The following is a 15323-nucleotide window of genomic DNA, read 5'->3' as shown; positions in this document are numbered from 1 at the left end:
CAGTGAAAGGTAATGATTGACAGAAATCCCAAAAGACTTGGCAGTCCCTCGCCCCCCCACCCCGGGCGCGGGGAGGAGGGGGTGTAGTTTTGTGGAGGCGGTGGCAGCAGTGCAGCTAGACACGGAGGGCTGAACAAGATTTCCAAGGATGGGGAACCGGGAAGGAAGTGCACGGTGGAAGGCACACAAAGGGGAACAACAACATCAACAACAAAGCTTGCAAATCAGGGCGGACGAAGTGGGGGGCTCCCAGGAGTGTGGAAGTCTGGAAAACAGTACTCGAGCTGTGACGTCAGAAAACTGAACCCTTTGGATCAGCCTGGGGCTGGCAGAACAGGGAAGAGGAGGGTGCCTAGGGCGCAGCTCCAGGGCTTGGGGGCGGCGCTTGCAGAAGCTGAGAATCCAAAGGACGTGTGTTGAGGAGTAGGGAGAGAGGTGGCAGAAAGGAAGGCAACCAAGGCGATGCTGCGTCCCAGTCCCTTCTCCAGCAGGGAGGAGGCAGTTCAGCCATGAGCACTGAGCGCTCACGGAGGAGCCACAGGCGTCGCTGGGGTAATTCCAGCTCCGAGGGCCAGCGCCCTTCCGGGCCCTCCGCGCTCATCCACCATACCCACATCCTTTTGCTTCGCTGGTGCTACCAGGTGTTGAACGTTTCAGCTCCCACACTTGTGCACTGGGGGTCTGCACGTGTTCCCCTTCCTGGAGCCTGGCACCGCGTCTGCTCCGCATGGAGAAAGCACTCGCTGATGGTTTGCTGAGTGACCGAACGCGAGGCGTAGGTGCCAAGGGTCCAGACGCACACGTGGGGCAGTCAGGCATCCCGGCTTCGAAGGGGGTGCCCTTGTGAGAGAAAAAATTCTGTAGGAAGGCTCTAGTCACCTCCCCTTTCCCTCCCTCGGGTTTGCTGGGACCGCCGGTGGTGCGCGGGCGTCCACACCTAACCCCAGGGGTCTCAGAGAACAAGGCAACCTGGGCCGCACCGCTGCAGCTCCATCCCACAGCTGGGAACACTGAGTCCTGGGGCCGAAGACCAGGAGAGTGAGAAGCGGCAGCCCCAGGGGCTGCAAAGCGCGGGACGTGCGCCCAGCTCCAGCACTATTTGCAGAACCCCAGGGAGCCTGCCAACTCTGGGCTGCGGGACCCCCTAGTAGAGGCGGCCCAGCTGGACGCTGAGGTCCGGGGGCGCTCCGGAGTAGCGCGGGAACGCACCCCGCCCACCATTTGCCCAGCTCGCACCAGTTAGCGCCCAACTCCCCAACTCCCCGACTTTCGCGAAGCTCCTGCGGGCGGGGCGGTCGCCGAGGAGCGGGCCGCACCATCGCGACCGAGAGGGGGCCGCGACGTGGCCCCGGACGCCGGCGCGTGAGGAGCCGGCCGCCACACCGCGCGAGCCGGGCAGAGGCCGCCTGTGCCCGGCGCTCCGCAGCCCACCGCGGGAAGGGCGGCGCGCGGCGAGCGGCTCCGCGGGGCCAGGGGCCGGCGGCCGCGGCGTGACCTCCCTGCGGCGGCGACGCGGTGGCGACGCCCGGCTCCCCGGGCCGGCGAGCGGCGGAAGTGCCGCGGAGTTGGAGCGGGGCCGGCGCCGCGGCCGCTGCTTCTGTTGGCCGAGCTGCTGCCGCCGCCGGGCGGAGTGGCGGACGCGCGGAGCCGGGGGTCGGCGCGGCGGGGCCGGCGGGGCGAGGCGGGGCTCACCGGCCCCGATGAGGCGGAAAGAGAAACGGCTCCTGCAGGCGGTGGCGCTGGCGCTGGCGGCCCTGGTCCTGCTGCCCAACGTGGGGCTCTGGGCGCTTTACCGCGAGCGGCAGCCCGACGGCACCCCTGGGGGACCCGGGGCGGCGGCGGTGGCAGCGGCAGCCCCGGCGGCGGGACAGGTGAGTGCCCAGTTTAATGTGGGTGTGAGAACACCTCACCGCGAACGCCCTTCCAGCCCCGCGGTGCCTTCCCCTTCGCCTGTCTTCTCTCCTCAGAGCCACCTCCGGAAGACTCTGCTCTTGCCATTTTTCGGATGGGAACGCTGAGGCTCAGAGAAGGACAAAGGGCTTGCTGGAGATCCCACGCCAGTCCGAACAGAGCCGGCGCTCGAAGCCAGGAGCCCGGTACCTTGGCGGGAGCTCGCCGAGCGTCAGCTGCCGGCCTCGTGCGTGTCCCAAGCCCGTATTCCCTGACTTCTTCCAGCATCTTTAAGAGGCTCCTGCCTGCATCCCTGTCTCTCAGGGTGGCTTCTGCTGCCTGTGGGAATGGAGACTCTGGTTCTCCTGCTTCGTTGTTTCCCACCTGCTGATCCTGGCGGTCCCTGGTCAGGGCAGCCCCACGCCTACTTTGCCATCTCTGACCACAGGCAGATTGCTCGGCCGCCTGGCTGGTTTGGCTCCCTCCTCCTCCTGCCCAGCCTTGTTTCTTTCTCAGATTCTGTGGGTTCCTTGGAGGCTGTGTATCTCAGGCTCCTGTCTGCCACAGCTTCCTTAGAGAACCCCTGCGGGGAGGGGTGTGTGTTGGTTGAGGAGCTTTGAATGACTTGCTTGATTCTTGTGACCTTCTGAGAATCCAGAGAGTAGAGGTTCGGTGGGTGGACCCGCAAATGCCCCCAGAGAGTAGTGGTGCCCCGTGCCTCGAGGAGAGAGCTACATGGTGTCTACCCTGTGCCTTCTAAACTTGTCCAGTTGACTAGATATGGTGTTTTTTGCAACTGAAGCTAATCAGTGTCTTGTGTGTGTTAGAGAGAGAGCGAGCCAGCGCTTGCAAGCTCTGTCACAACACTGCTACCCTTCAGCCTCGGCTCAGCAGATGCTCGAGAGCATGGGCATGCCTGAGCTGTTCCACACAGCGAGAGACGTCGCAGATGTTCTTACGGGACTTCCCTGGTCCCTTGGGAAGTGGATAATTTGTGCATCGGGGTCAGACTGACTGTTGGCTGGCCTCAAGGGAGCGGACTGACTTTCTGAGGCTGCATCCATGCTTTTCCCTTCTCTTTCCAGTGTCAGGCTGCTGCCTGGGCAGTCTGGCATGGTGAGGATAGAGGGCTCTTTGCTGTAGGGCCAACCAGTCCAAGCTCTGCCGGACACTCCTGTCATTGTTGCAAACCGTCCCGGAAAGGCCGCTCGATCTTTCTGCTTGATCTTACTATTCAGGAACTAAGACCTGTCTCCTGTTTTAAACCCCTGGTTCAAGCCCTGACAGCCACAAATTCTGTGTCTGTAGGGGTTTTTTTTCCTCCAGGAAACCCTTTTTCTCTCCTCCTCCCCGACACCAGCACCAGGGTGAGGAGGCCAGGGTGCTGTTACTAGCTCAGCTGTTAGCTCACTCTGTGCATCCTTAGTCAATAGCCCTCTCACTGTCTAAGTTTTACTTTGTCCGTAAAATGTGATTACAACTTTAAGTGTTCTGTGATACAGCCAGTGAACCTGTGAGGAATCTGGGGACAGCTTCTTTCTCCCTTCTGGAGGCAGGATTCCCTCAGCTTGTCTCTCTTTGGGGTCTGGGTTCCACACAGGACATAACTCAGGCCAAGGAGGATATTTCCTGCCTCAATCCAGGGTCTCCTTTGGAATAGCTGTAGTCAGTGCTTGAGTAACTCTTGACATTCCACCTCTGCCTGGAGAAAGCACTTGTATTTGATTTGCTGTAGATCCCAGAGATGTCCTGATTTTTGTTTTCCATAGACTCTGATGTGTCGAGGGAAGATCAAGGTTAACTACCAATTCGGCCTGAGATTTCACAGTTAATTACTCAGTGTGCAAAAGGGTATTGATGGAGTAAGGCACCCCTTTTAGGTGACAGAGAGAGAGATAGAGGCAGGCATCAGGCAACAGCTGGGTGCTGCTTATTCCCTTACAGAAATGGATAGATAGACCCATCTGGGAAGGTCTAGTTCCTGTTCATGGCATTTGCTCAGGAGCCAGAGTTCCTGAGGGAGAGTGGTGTGTGTGTATGTATGTGTGTGTGTGTGTGTGTATTTGATGGGCAGTTGCCAACTGATTGTCCTTGCATTACAGACGATCTCTTTGCCTCCTGGGAGCAGCTGACTGGAGCTGTTCCCCCAATGATAAGCTCTTGTAGGTGCCGCAGGGACTCGGCATTCATGCGCTGCCTTTTGGGGACATCTGCCAAATTCCCACATAGCTCCTTTGTGTTCCACTCCTCCACAGATGCAGAGCTCTGGGCTTGGGCCTTGGTCGCTGGTTTGAACGTCAGCTGGCCTTGAGGGAAGAGACTGACCTCTCTGAACCCTAGGGCTCTGTCCCTCATCCAAGTGAACTAGAACATGTGCATGTACTATAGCAGCAGGCTGCTCTCTGGGAAGTCTGCCATGTTGTGGAGCACACAGTGCTGTTTCCACAGGGCTGACCGGATCTGGGCTGATCCTGTCACTCTTGTCATTGCCGAGTGTCCTCCCCAGAGCACCATGAAGCTCTTTCTGGGAGCAGAAGACTGCAGGAGTACTACAGGGAAGTCTGATGGGGACTTTTTGCAAGTGACAGGTAGGTTTCTGGTGGGGTTAGAAGTTTCTCCAGGAGCAAAAGACCTGCTGTCTGAACAGTCCTCTCTGCTCGTCTCTCCACTGGACTTAAGACTGGGGGAGTCCCACATGAAGAACAGCCACGTCGTCCGCTCGGTTGTGAGTCTCTGTCTGTTGTGCCAGCACCTTCTGGGCTGTGCCTGTGGCGCTGGGCAGGACAGCTGGTCTGTGAACCACGTATTATTCTTCCCAGGGCTCACTGCTCATCTGGTGAGACAGCTGATTTCTCAGAAACTGCACAGACCAAGCATAAAATCAGCCTTGAAGCCATCTTTCTGACCATTCAGGGTTCACTCTATTTTCTGGCTCTAGTTTGCCTAGCATCTTAGTTTTAATTGTAGTCTGTTTCATATCCCAGGCTTAGGAACTGAGTATTGAAAAACCAGTGTTGGGAAACCAGATGCAGCCCCTCCCCGTTTCTGAGCTATAGTCTCATGTGAGCAATGACTTCACTGGATAATAGCATCCGTGAACTACATGTTGGTGGCATAATGGAATACCAATGACTTTAATTGCTAAGTGTCAGGAGTTTGTCTCATGTCGGAGCTGAACTTTATTCCTAGAACATCGAGAAATCAATACTTTTCTCTTTTCCTTCTCTCGATCTTCTTGATAGCAGAGCCTCACACATTCAAAGAGTTAAGAACTATAGACTGTAGCCCTAGAATGATTTATTTAGTTTTGCTTAGAATGGCTGATATCCTTTAGATTGTGGATCACTTCTTTGCATGCCCATATGATATCTGAGGCCACCAGGAAGTGGTGGAAGGCTGTTGGTTTACCCTGGAAAATCCGGTTCTCTATTCAGCCTGGCCTTGCTGTTTTCCAAGGAGACCTTCAGGGGAAGGCCTGACTTTCCGTCCTCTCTGCTGCTCTAAGATCACTGTGCAACCTCAGTGAAGTGGTTTGACCTCTCTGAGCCTTGCATTCTTATATTCAAAGCAAGGCTTAGATTCAGGTGGGGGTAAGGCAAATTGTATTGTAGTGGTGCTTCCCAGCCTGTGGCTAGGGCAGGCATTGCTAATCCATTTCTTTCTCACTAAGCCTGACTTGACCTCAGATTGTTTCTCAGCACTGCTCCTCAAGCAGAGTTAATTACTTGCTGAGGTTGGCTTGAGATATAGGCAGCAGTTGCTTTGTTAGAGCTTTTCCAACTCTACTGTCTGGGGATCTGTGAATTTGTTTGGAAGCACACTTTGGAAAGATTTGGACACAGCTTTTTGTACCTACCTTATGATGAGGCCACAACTTGTGAATGAGTTCATTTTGCTTCCTTCTCTCAGGCTGCAGCCTGAGGAGTGTCAGCCCTTAATCTCTTGGCCCCAGTGACAATAACAGATAATGGAATCAGGGATGAGAAAGCAAAGGCCTATTGAAAAGATAGCCATCTAGCTTGCTAATCGTACCTTGTCCACTGTCGGCTCTGATACAGAGATGGCATCAGGATCTCATGACTGTGTAAAAAGCACCTCTAGGTACACTTGGCAGCTGCAAGTATGCCTCCTGCAAGCTGAACGCTCCTGATGATGTTTGTACTGGCTGTTGTGTTTTGCATAGATGCAGCCTTCTGCATCAGATATATATGTCAGAGCCAGGAAGGGAAGGACATAAGAACTGCTGTCCTCATGTCCAGTGGAGTGGGGAAAGGAAGTGGCCTGCATCTGTCTTGATGTCCTGACATTCAGAAGTACATCAGGACCTTCATCCCTGTTCCTTTTCCCTAAAAAGGGAACCCTGTCTTCCTCTAGCACATGACACCAGATTTGGCACCTGGAAGACATTCAGGGTGTTTGGTGACTAGTTGAAATGGATTAGAAACAGGCAGAGGAGGCTTTGGAAGTTTTGTAGTCCAGCCCGTCTTTTTGCAAGTGTAAAAACTGAGGCCCAGAAAAGGGGAAATCAGTTCACTGCATTCTGAAGTGATGATTGCATACTAAATCAAAGTCATCTCCATGTTCTATCTCTGTTTCACAGTGAAGGTTTCTTTTTCCATCAATATACTGGTGTTTGATCCTTTTGTATTGTTATTTCCCTGTGGGTCAAGGTTATCACCTCAAGTTTTGAAAGAGCCAATACTTTTTTGATTTTTTTTTTTTTTAAAGGTAGAGTTGCAGAGATCTTCCATCTCCTGGTTCACTCCCCAAATGGCCACAATGGCTGAAGCTGGGCTTTTCCAAACCCAGGAATCAGGAGCTTCTTCTGGGTCTTGTACATGGATGCAGGCACCCAAGTACTTGAGCCATCATCCTCTGCTTTCCCAGGCACATTAACAGGGAGCTGAATTGGAAGCAGAGCAGCCAGGACGCAAACTGGCATCCATATGCAGCTGCTTTATCTGCTACACTATGGTGTCACTGTCAAGGAGGCCAGTACTTGAAGAGACCAGCTGTCTGCTGGAACTATCTGGCTTTCTTACAGATCCATGTTTCTAAGTTTTCCTCCAAAGTTTTGTTGTTTTAAAATAAACAGAGAGGGAGGGAGGGAAGGAGAGAGAGAGAAAGAGAGAGAGAGAAAGAGATAAATGGCCACAACAACTGGAGCTGGGCTAGTCCAAAGCCAGGAGACAGGAACCAGGAGCTTTTTCTGTCTCCCACATGGTTGCAGGGGCCTAAGGACTTGGGCCATCCTCAGCTTTCCCAGACCATCAGCAGGGAGCTGGATGGGAAATGGAGCAGCTGGGACTCCAACTGGTGCCCATACAGGATGCAGGCACTGCACGTGGCAGTTTTACATGCTGTGCCACAGTGCCAGCCCTGGTAGCAGTTTTTTTAGACCTCATATCCACACCTAAGTCCTGGGGAAGACTGTAGTTTTTATGGAAAAAAAAAAAGAGGAAACATTTTTGCTGCAAACTTTAGCAAGATTCCCTTTGTTGTTGTTGATACAATTTGAATGTGATGTGCTCTGAATCATTTACTGCTGCCAGAAGGTTATGCTGGGCAGACTGACTTGTCCCACCCTGGAGTCTGGGCAGAATTGGGCTATGCGGATGCTAAGAAGATGCTAAGAAGTTGGGGACTCCTGTGATTAAGTCAAGAAAGATCCCTAGAGAAGAGGCCTTGCCCTGTGCACTCCGGAGTCCTGCTAACACTGGGCGCCAGGCAACAGGCTCTCCCTGGGGCTCAGGTTTGGATGTCACTCTGCTTCTCCGGATAGATTGTGGAACCTGCATTCCGGAGAGCTGGTGTTTTTCTTCAGCTCCCACCCTTTGGCAGAGCTGATTAACCGCAAGGGCCTTGTTTCTTGCTGGGGGGAGCTTCAGTGCTGAGGTGGCCAGCTCCCCATGGAGAGTTCAGTTGAAAAGCCACTGAAAGCCCATGTCTTTGTTTATCCTGGTTTTGCTGCTGCCTTCCTCTGCTCTGGAAGTCATCCTGTTAACTAACTTCCTGCTCCACATCCTACACACACACTAAGTTCCTTGCAGATTTTGCTCAAGCTGGAAAAGAACTTCTGTCTCTTGAGCTTGCACTTCTTCTCTGCCTGGCCCTCATAGCTGGAGGAGGCAGAGTGTTCATACTTTGGAAGCTGGAGGAAGCTAAACAGTTCCGCTTGCCATACTGGGTGGGTGTGTGTTTATGTGCGTGTAGCTTTCTCTCCATGTGTCTCTCTTCTCCCTCTCTTATCTTTGGATGGTTCCTGTCTGCTGCCCTCTGCTGAACATAGATAGAAGAGGGAAAGGGAAAAAGCAGGGCCATTTTTCCCCCCTTCCCTTTGGTTTTGAGAGAATTCAGAGCTTTAAGTGCTGAGTTTTTCTTCCTATTTCTCAGATCCTGGAAGCCACAACATAGAATGATGCTGGATGCAGCCCTGGGTGAACTGATGTTGCTGTAGATGATGAGGAGGATGTCAGTGATATTAATAGCACTACCATTGATGTAGCCGGCATGTTGCTGAGCCCATCACCTGTACATCTTGTTAAATACTCGTGAATTGAAACAGGTTAGGAGTGAGTTAGGGAACTGAGGCTTACAGGAATGCAAGAAGTTGACCAAGGAAGCTCAGCCCGCATAAGCCAAACCCTTAACTGGCACACACTGCCTCTGTGCTGTGAAATGCAGGGCAGAGCACAGGACTCTCGCCTCTGAGCCCCCTCCTCTGAGGTTGCCCTGGAAGTCTGGCTAGCTGAGCAGAGAAGAGGGACTGTTACCCTAAGACTAAGCCTCTCAACCGAGGAGGAGCCTACAAGGTCACTAGGCAGGAATATGACCTTGAAGAGGACCTTGTCCCACTCTTCTGAAATTCCAGTGGCAAAGGATTCTATTACTCTTAGTCTGAGACACTATAGGGTCTAGAGTATATGTAGGGTCTAGAGTATAGGGCTCTAGCTTTGTAGCTACGCTGTCTGATCCAAATATCTGGGCGTGGGGAAGTCACTTTGTGTGGCTGGGATGGATTCTGGGTCTGTTAAAGGGAGTGACATTAACTATGTTAGGGCTTTATCTTTCCTCCCCCCCCCCCCCATTTATTTGAGAGACAGCTCCTGTCTCCTAGTTCTCTTCTTTAATATTTGCAGTGACCAGGACCTTTAGGCCTAGAGTCAAGAAATTACTCCAGGTCTTCTACATGGGTAGCAGAAGCCCAAGTACTTGTTCTTTATACCCCTCAGTCCCCCAAGGTTAGGCAGGAAGTTGGATTCAGGAGACAGAGCTGGGAATTGATCCTTGGTACTGTGATGTGGGGAGTGGACATCCTCAATGGTGTCTTACATTCCCCTGCCCAGTAATGGGTTTGGATTGTGCAGACTGTCTGCTGTTTGAAGGCAAGAACTCACCTATGTCATGGTCATCATTCTTTTGTCCACAGTGTTTGTTGACTGACTGAGGGCTAGATGGAGTGAAGGAGTGATGTGGTTGGTCCTCAGTTAAGTGCTGGCTGAGCGCAGGAAGCTTAGCGTTGAGGAATGGGTTTTTAAGCCAGCTTAAGGGAGTTTCAGAATCCCTAGGGAGACACCAGGGCTCACATGAGAGGGTGTGATTAAGCCTGGTTGGATTGGGCCCAGGATTCCTACTGTCAACCCAGCAGAGCCACTCTCCCCTCCCACATCTCAGGTGCCTACTCCATTCTTCCCAGCAGTGTTTCAGGATTGATTTCCCAGGAGTGCCTTTGATGGGGTCCGTGCAGTAGTGTGAATAACACGAAGGTGTGAAGAAAACAGCTCCCTGACTGGCAGGGCCTGGGGAGCTACCAGCTGCTTAGCAGGCTCAGTGGATTCATTTCTGACCACCTTGATGCAGTTTTCACCCCCCTTCGCATGGGCACTCAACCACCCCACTAAGAATTTTGTAATCTTTTGAGGCATTGTCTGCCCCTATGAGATGGCTTTTACAACCAACATGAGCTTAAGAGTTAATGTTACTGAGGATGTCCTGGTGAGTGGGCCTTTAACTACACACAGGAGTATAGTTAAGTCTGTGCTGTTTACCCATTGCCATAAAATCTGGCCCAGATATTTAGCATGCTTTCTGGGAAATGGCTTGATAAGAGGGACCCTAAAAGTTACCCTGTTACTGTGACCCTAAAGGTCATTCTGCTATGACAAAGAATATAGTTACTGTGACCCTAAAGGCCATCCTGCTATGACAAACAATATAGTTACTGTGACCCTAAAGGCCATCCTGCTATGATGAAGAATATAGCTACTGTAACCCTGAAGCCTATCCTGCTAAGGCAAAAAATATAATTACTGTGGTCTTAAAGGTTAGCCTGTCCTTGCAATTCTTTAGAATATAGAAAATGTAGTTGTTTTAGTTGTTTTCATAAATTTTTAGGTAGAGGAAATATAGGATGATTTTACTAACATCATAAAGATATACTTTTGATTATTGTTTGATCACTTATGAAGTTGTAGAACCTGCAGTTGTAGAGGAATGTAATGTTTAAAACTTTTTGTCTTAGATCTTTATGTTTTTTCTCTCTTGATGTATTTCTCCCATTTAGTGATAGATAAGTTGTAGAATAAGAATTGTAGTAGGAGTGTATTACTGCATAAGGTGTGTTGTCTACTGAGAAACTCTTGGTTGCAACGTTGGAATGGATAATGCCTTGTCTAATACTGAAACAATTTGTAGAATTGTCTTTGCAAACACTCACTCATCCATTGTAGAGTTGAAACTTAAATAGAGTAACTTAGCTCATTGCTAGCTGCAATTCTTTCTGCCGTTTTTACCCTTGCTTTACTTGTTTGGTTAACAAACTGTGTGAGCTTACAGACCTAATGGCCAACTAATGTCAATAACCCCGATCCCCATAGACCAAGGCCCCAGTCCTTTTAACTCATACGTAATTCAAGGTAGGGGTCTGGTTGACACAGGTGGCGCCTAGGTTATAGCCCAGACCTGAGGAGAGCAGATGAAGACTGGCAAGCCAAGATAAGCAAGGAATGTGGAATCCTTCCTCAATCATTTCTCAAAAAGTTGTAAATTGTGCCCCCCTGAAGCTATGTCAAAATGCCCCTAAGAAAAAACTTTGTACTGCTTCTGTATAAATAAAGCGGACAGCTTTCTCGCATTGTCCGCTACGATCAAGGAATCCTGGTGGTCCGTCTCCTTTCTTTCTCTCTTCACACCTCATCCACGCACCCTTCTCGAGCTCCGAACTCAGCCGGAGCTGGACTCCGGCATGCCTTTGTCTGCACCTTCCCAGTCACCAGCACCTGCAGGGGAGCTCTGTGCTGCCTGTTGGGAGTGACTGCATCAGTGCCAGCAGATCAGGCCTACAGTTGGGATCTCTGTTGGGGGCTACACATTGGAATCTGTGCCATACAGGGTGCTTCTCTTTGCTGGGGCAGCGGTGGCCGCTGCTCTGCCTGCTGCTCAGAATCCTCCCCGCGGGCGATCCCAGAAGGCCACTGGTCTGGTGGGACGCAGTTCCCACCAGCCTTGTTAGGGAGCCTTGCCTCTCTGCCGGCGACAGTGATCATCATATTTATTGAGCTCTTACTGCTTCCCTGGTGCTGTGCCTCTCTCATACCAGGAGGATGATGTAGCTTTTACTGTTGCCATTTTACAGATGAGAAAACTGAGGCTTGGGAAGTATAAGTCACTTCCTTGGGTCTGTGCAGAAAACAAGTGATGGGACTCACATCCCGATTTCAATTCTTTTTTTCTTCTTTTTTTAAAGATTTATTTATTTTTATTACAAAGTCAGATATACACAGAGGAGGAGAGACAGAGAGGAAGATCTTCCATCTGATGATTCACTCCCTAAGTGACCGCACTGGCCGGTTCTGTGCCAATCTGAAGCTGGGAACCAGGAACCTCTTCTGGGTCTCCCTCATGGGTGCAGGATCCCAAAGCCTTGGGCCGTCCTCGACTGCTTTCCCAGGCCACAAACAGGGAGCTGGATGGGAAGTGGGGGTGCTGGGATTAGAACTGGTGCCCATCTGGGATCCCAGCGTGTTCAAGGCGAGGGCTTTAGCCGCTAGGCCATGCCACCGGGCCCCGATTTCAATTCTTAAGTGTGTTCCTGGTCTCACCAGTGGGCTAGCCCTTGAATCTTCCCTGATGTCCTGAGGCCTCTGCTAAAAGGAAGAGGGCAGGTGTGGGGATAGCAGTGATGATGCCTTCCTAGCATGCAGATAGAGTATGGATGGGACTGGAAGGACTAGCCAGTGTTCCCACCTGTAGCTCTCCCACAGCTCCTGCCTGGGGGTGGCTGTCAGATCCCTCTGCAGGGGATGTGTTGCCTTCCCTCTCTTCTTGTAGGGGTGTGGTCTCCCCAAAAGAGTTAGCCTCTTGCTCTTTTCCCCAACTTGGGACTGTTGCCCGCAGCTCTCCATTCTCCCCTGGAAGCGAAAGGAGGCAGTCCTGCCAGGGAACAATGGGGTACAATGGGGTAAGAAGGCTGCCAGGTGTCAAGCCAGAGGTATGAAAGGGCCATTTGATTAGTTCTAACTCTGTCAGACCTTTGCTCTTTTGTGGGGGTGCGTGTAGCAATTAAGGGAGTAGGGGAACACCCTTGTGGATTTCCTCTCCCCGAGGCCTGGACTCTAACTTTGTGACTGTGCACTTTTCACCCCGTTCTGTTCTCTGCTTTCTCCCAGGTCTGTCTCCCTCTTTGCTCCTGCTCCCGTTGTCTCTGTAAACTAACGGGAGGAGAGGGATGACTAAAGAATCCAGATGCCTGCCACTGTTGGATCCAAGGTTTCAGGGGATCATGTCTTTCGTCTTGTGCAGTCTGCCTTCACCTGTCCCTGCCCCGTGATGATATCCATCTTTTGCTTGAATGGCCTCAGAGATAGCAGGCTCACACCGGTTAGCTCAGCAGTGTCCTAGATAACCTGCTATTGCTCTGGGTGATTAAGAGGATTTCTGGAGTACCCACGTTGGTCGTTTCAGGCTTCTCTCAAATCTTTGCTTTCCCAGAAATCTTCCACTAATATCTCCAGTTAGGAGTCATGTTTATGTCTTGGAAGATGCTGAAAGAACATACTTTGTGCAGTGTTAGTGGCATGCCTGTGGAACTGCTATGCTCTGTCAGTTCCCAAAACAGAGGGAGCCTTCCCAGGAGGAGAATGGATCCCGGAGAGCTGCCATGAGCCGGGAGGCCTCCTGCCTGCACAAGTGCCACACCCAAGCTTGGCAGTGTGTGTCAGTAGATTTTAAACTTTATTTTAATTTGAAAGGCAGAGAGAGTGTTGGTTCACTTCCCAGATGCTTGCAACAGCCAGGGATGAAGCAGGTCAAAGCCAGGAGCTTGGAACTCAGTCTGTGTCTCCCATGTGGGTGGCAGTGACGCAGCTCTTTGGGGGATCACTGCTACTTCCCAAGGTGTGCCTTATTGGGAAACGCACAGGATCAGAAGCAGGTTAGCAGGAATCAAACCAGCCACCTCCATGTGGTTTGTGGGATCCCAAACAATGTCTCAAGCACTGTGCCACTTGCCCATCCTTGGCCCATGTGTTCTATATGATCTTTTAGTGCAGAGATGCTTCTAGGATTTGCAGGTCATTCTGTCTGTTGGTGTAGTGTGGATGTGGTTACTGATACTGTATAAAGTGATTGAATGTGCTGCATTCCAGTAAAATTTGGTTTGCAAAGACAAGCAGTAGGCTGATTGGGCAGGCCCTGGTTAACTAACACCTGTTCTAGTCTCTTTCTAGTGGAAGAATCTGTGTTTCTAAAACAAGAGCCCTCGGGTAGGAGCCACCTTCAGTTGGGGACCCAACAGTGCCTAGGTTTTCATGTAGAGAAGTTGTGTTCACTGAAGGGACATGTTGTTAGGATCTTCCCCGCTGTTGACACTCACTGAAGATGAGTTCTTTAGATGCCTGTGTCACCTCCACCTGTATGGTGGAACCCAGTCTACCTGTTCCCTTGCACCTTTCCGCTGGCTCATTGTGTCTCTCTTGGATTCCTGATCCAGTCTCTCGTGCTGCATTCTGAGGCCACAGTCTGTTCTTTGTACACTGCCAGTGTGCAACATCAGAGGTTCCTTTCACTTTTCTCAACTTCCCGTGAGCTTGCCACCGCTGCACTGAAATCATGTACATTTCAACCTCTGCCTCGTCTGTCCCTGGCCTGCCCTCAGACTCACTTTCTTCCTCTTCCCTTCACTGATCACACTGCTGGCTTGCTTACACCATCACACACACGGCCCCGCTTCTCCCCTCCGGCACCTGTGCACATGGGTCTGCCTAGATGACAATTCCCAGAGATCACTGCATAACTGATGCTTCCTCATGTTTCAGGTCTTGACTGTAGTGTTTCTTCCTCCAAGGAGCCTTCCTTGAACCTGCCATCCAAGCTCCCTCTCCCCTAGTCACCTTGTGACATGCCTAACTGTGCATAGCAGCCCCACACCATTTGCAGTCACCTCACTTATGTTCTTACTTGCTTGTTTTTCTGCTGCAGTAGAGCCTAAGATGAGAGTAAGAGCCATATTTGTCTTATGGACTACTGTGTTCATGATGCTGAGGGCACATGGTAGCTACTCAGTAGATATTTGTTGAACAAGTCGGTGAATACCCGTGTCCCCAAGTACTGTCCAAGTGGGACTCTGTTACCCTATGTTTATTTGGACACTGTTCTGTTTTTAGTTTGGGAGAACCTGCCTGCACACTTCCTATAGGGGCTGTCTTCTCATGGCTTGGGAAGAAGCACCCTGTTCCTTGCGGTTGAGCTCACTGAACCTCCGAGATATTTGCTCCCCAGGGCATCTGCTAAAGGGTTGTTGCCCAGAGCTTGAGGGGGTGCTTTCTTACTGTTGCTCAGTTCTACCCATCAGTAGCAGTTCCTGCCTATCAGTCCCCAAGACTTCCTTAGGGTCCCTGGATGAGGGATCCATCCAGCCTTCTTCCTCCAGTTCTTGGAATATGAATGGCAGCTTCTCTGGGATTCTGATTTTCCTCTTGCTTCTATGAGTGTGGACCTCCAGGAGTATGGTGTTTGATGGAGGTGGATTTTGAAGCCTCAAGCTTTTCACGGGACCACATTTCCCATGAAGTGAGTCAGGGGATTCTTATAGTTAAACTATGTACCCCAAAAGGATACATTACTGTCCTTAGCTCTAGTATTTCTTAACATGACCTTGTTTGGCAATACAGTGTATTGTAGCTGATTAAAATAAGGTCATGTTGAGGTAGGAGATACCATTAGGCCTATGTGAGTGACTTGGGGACAGAGCTGTGGGCAGGAAAGAAGCCTGGAAATACAGAGGCAGGAATTGGAGTGGTGCTGCCATTAGCCAGGGATTACCTGTGTCTTCCAGAAGCTGCATGGGACAAGGAAGCATCCTCTCCAGAAGGATGGGGACAGTGTCCCTGTCAGCTCCTTGATTTTGAACTTAAAGCCTCTCAGACTGTGAGACA

The 15323-nt window shown here is 51.2% G+C and overlaps 1 protein-coding gene across 1 annotated transcript in view; it reads left to right on the top strand.

Moving 5' to 3' along the window:
* The first annotated feature begins 1540 nt into the window (after positions 1 to 1540).
* GALNT10 (polypeptide N-acetylgalactosaminyltransferase 10) overlaps positions 1541 to 15323 on the top strand; it is a 205730-nt gene continuing 191947 nt past the window's right edge. Inside the window, exon 1 of the mRNA XM_004587601.2 lies at positions 1541 to 1871. Within this exon, the coding sequence (XP_004587658.2) occupies positions 1701 to 1871 (171 nt within the window). The 5' untranslated portion in view covers positions 1541 to 1700. The remainder of the gene's footprint in view (positions 1872 to 15323) is intronic.

The sequence above is a fragment of the Ochotona princeps genome, chromosome 19 (assembly GCF_030435755.1).
Source record: "Ochotona princeps isolate mOchPri1 chromosome 19, mOchPri1.hap1, whole genome shotgun sequence".
In the NCBI taxonomy this organism is placed as follows: Eukaryota; Metazoa; Chordata; class Mammalia; order Lagomorpha; family Ochotonidae; genus Ochotona; species Ochotona princeps.
This window is presented reverse-complemented; position numbering and strand designations above follow the sequence as displayed.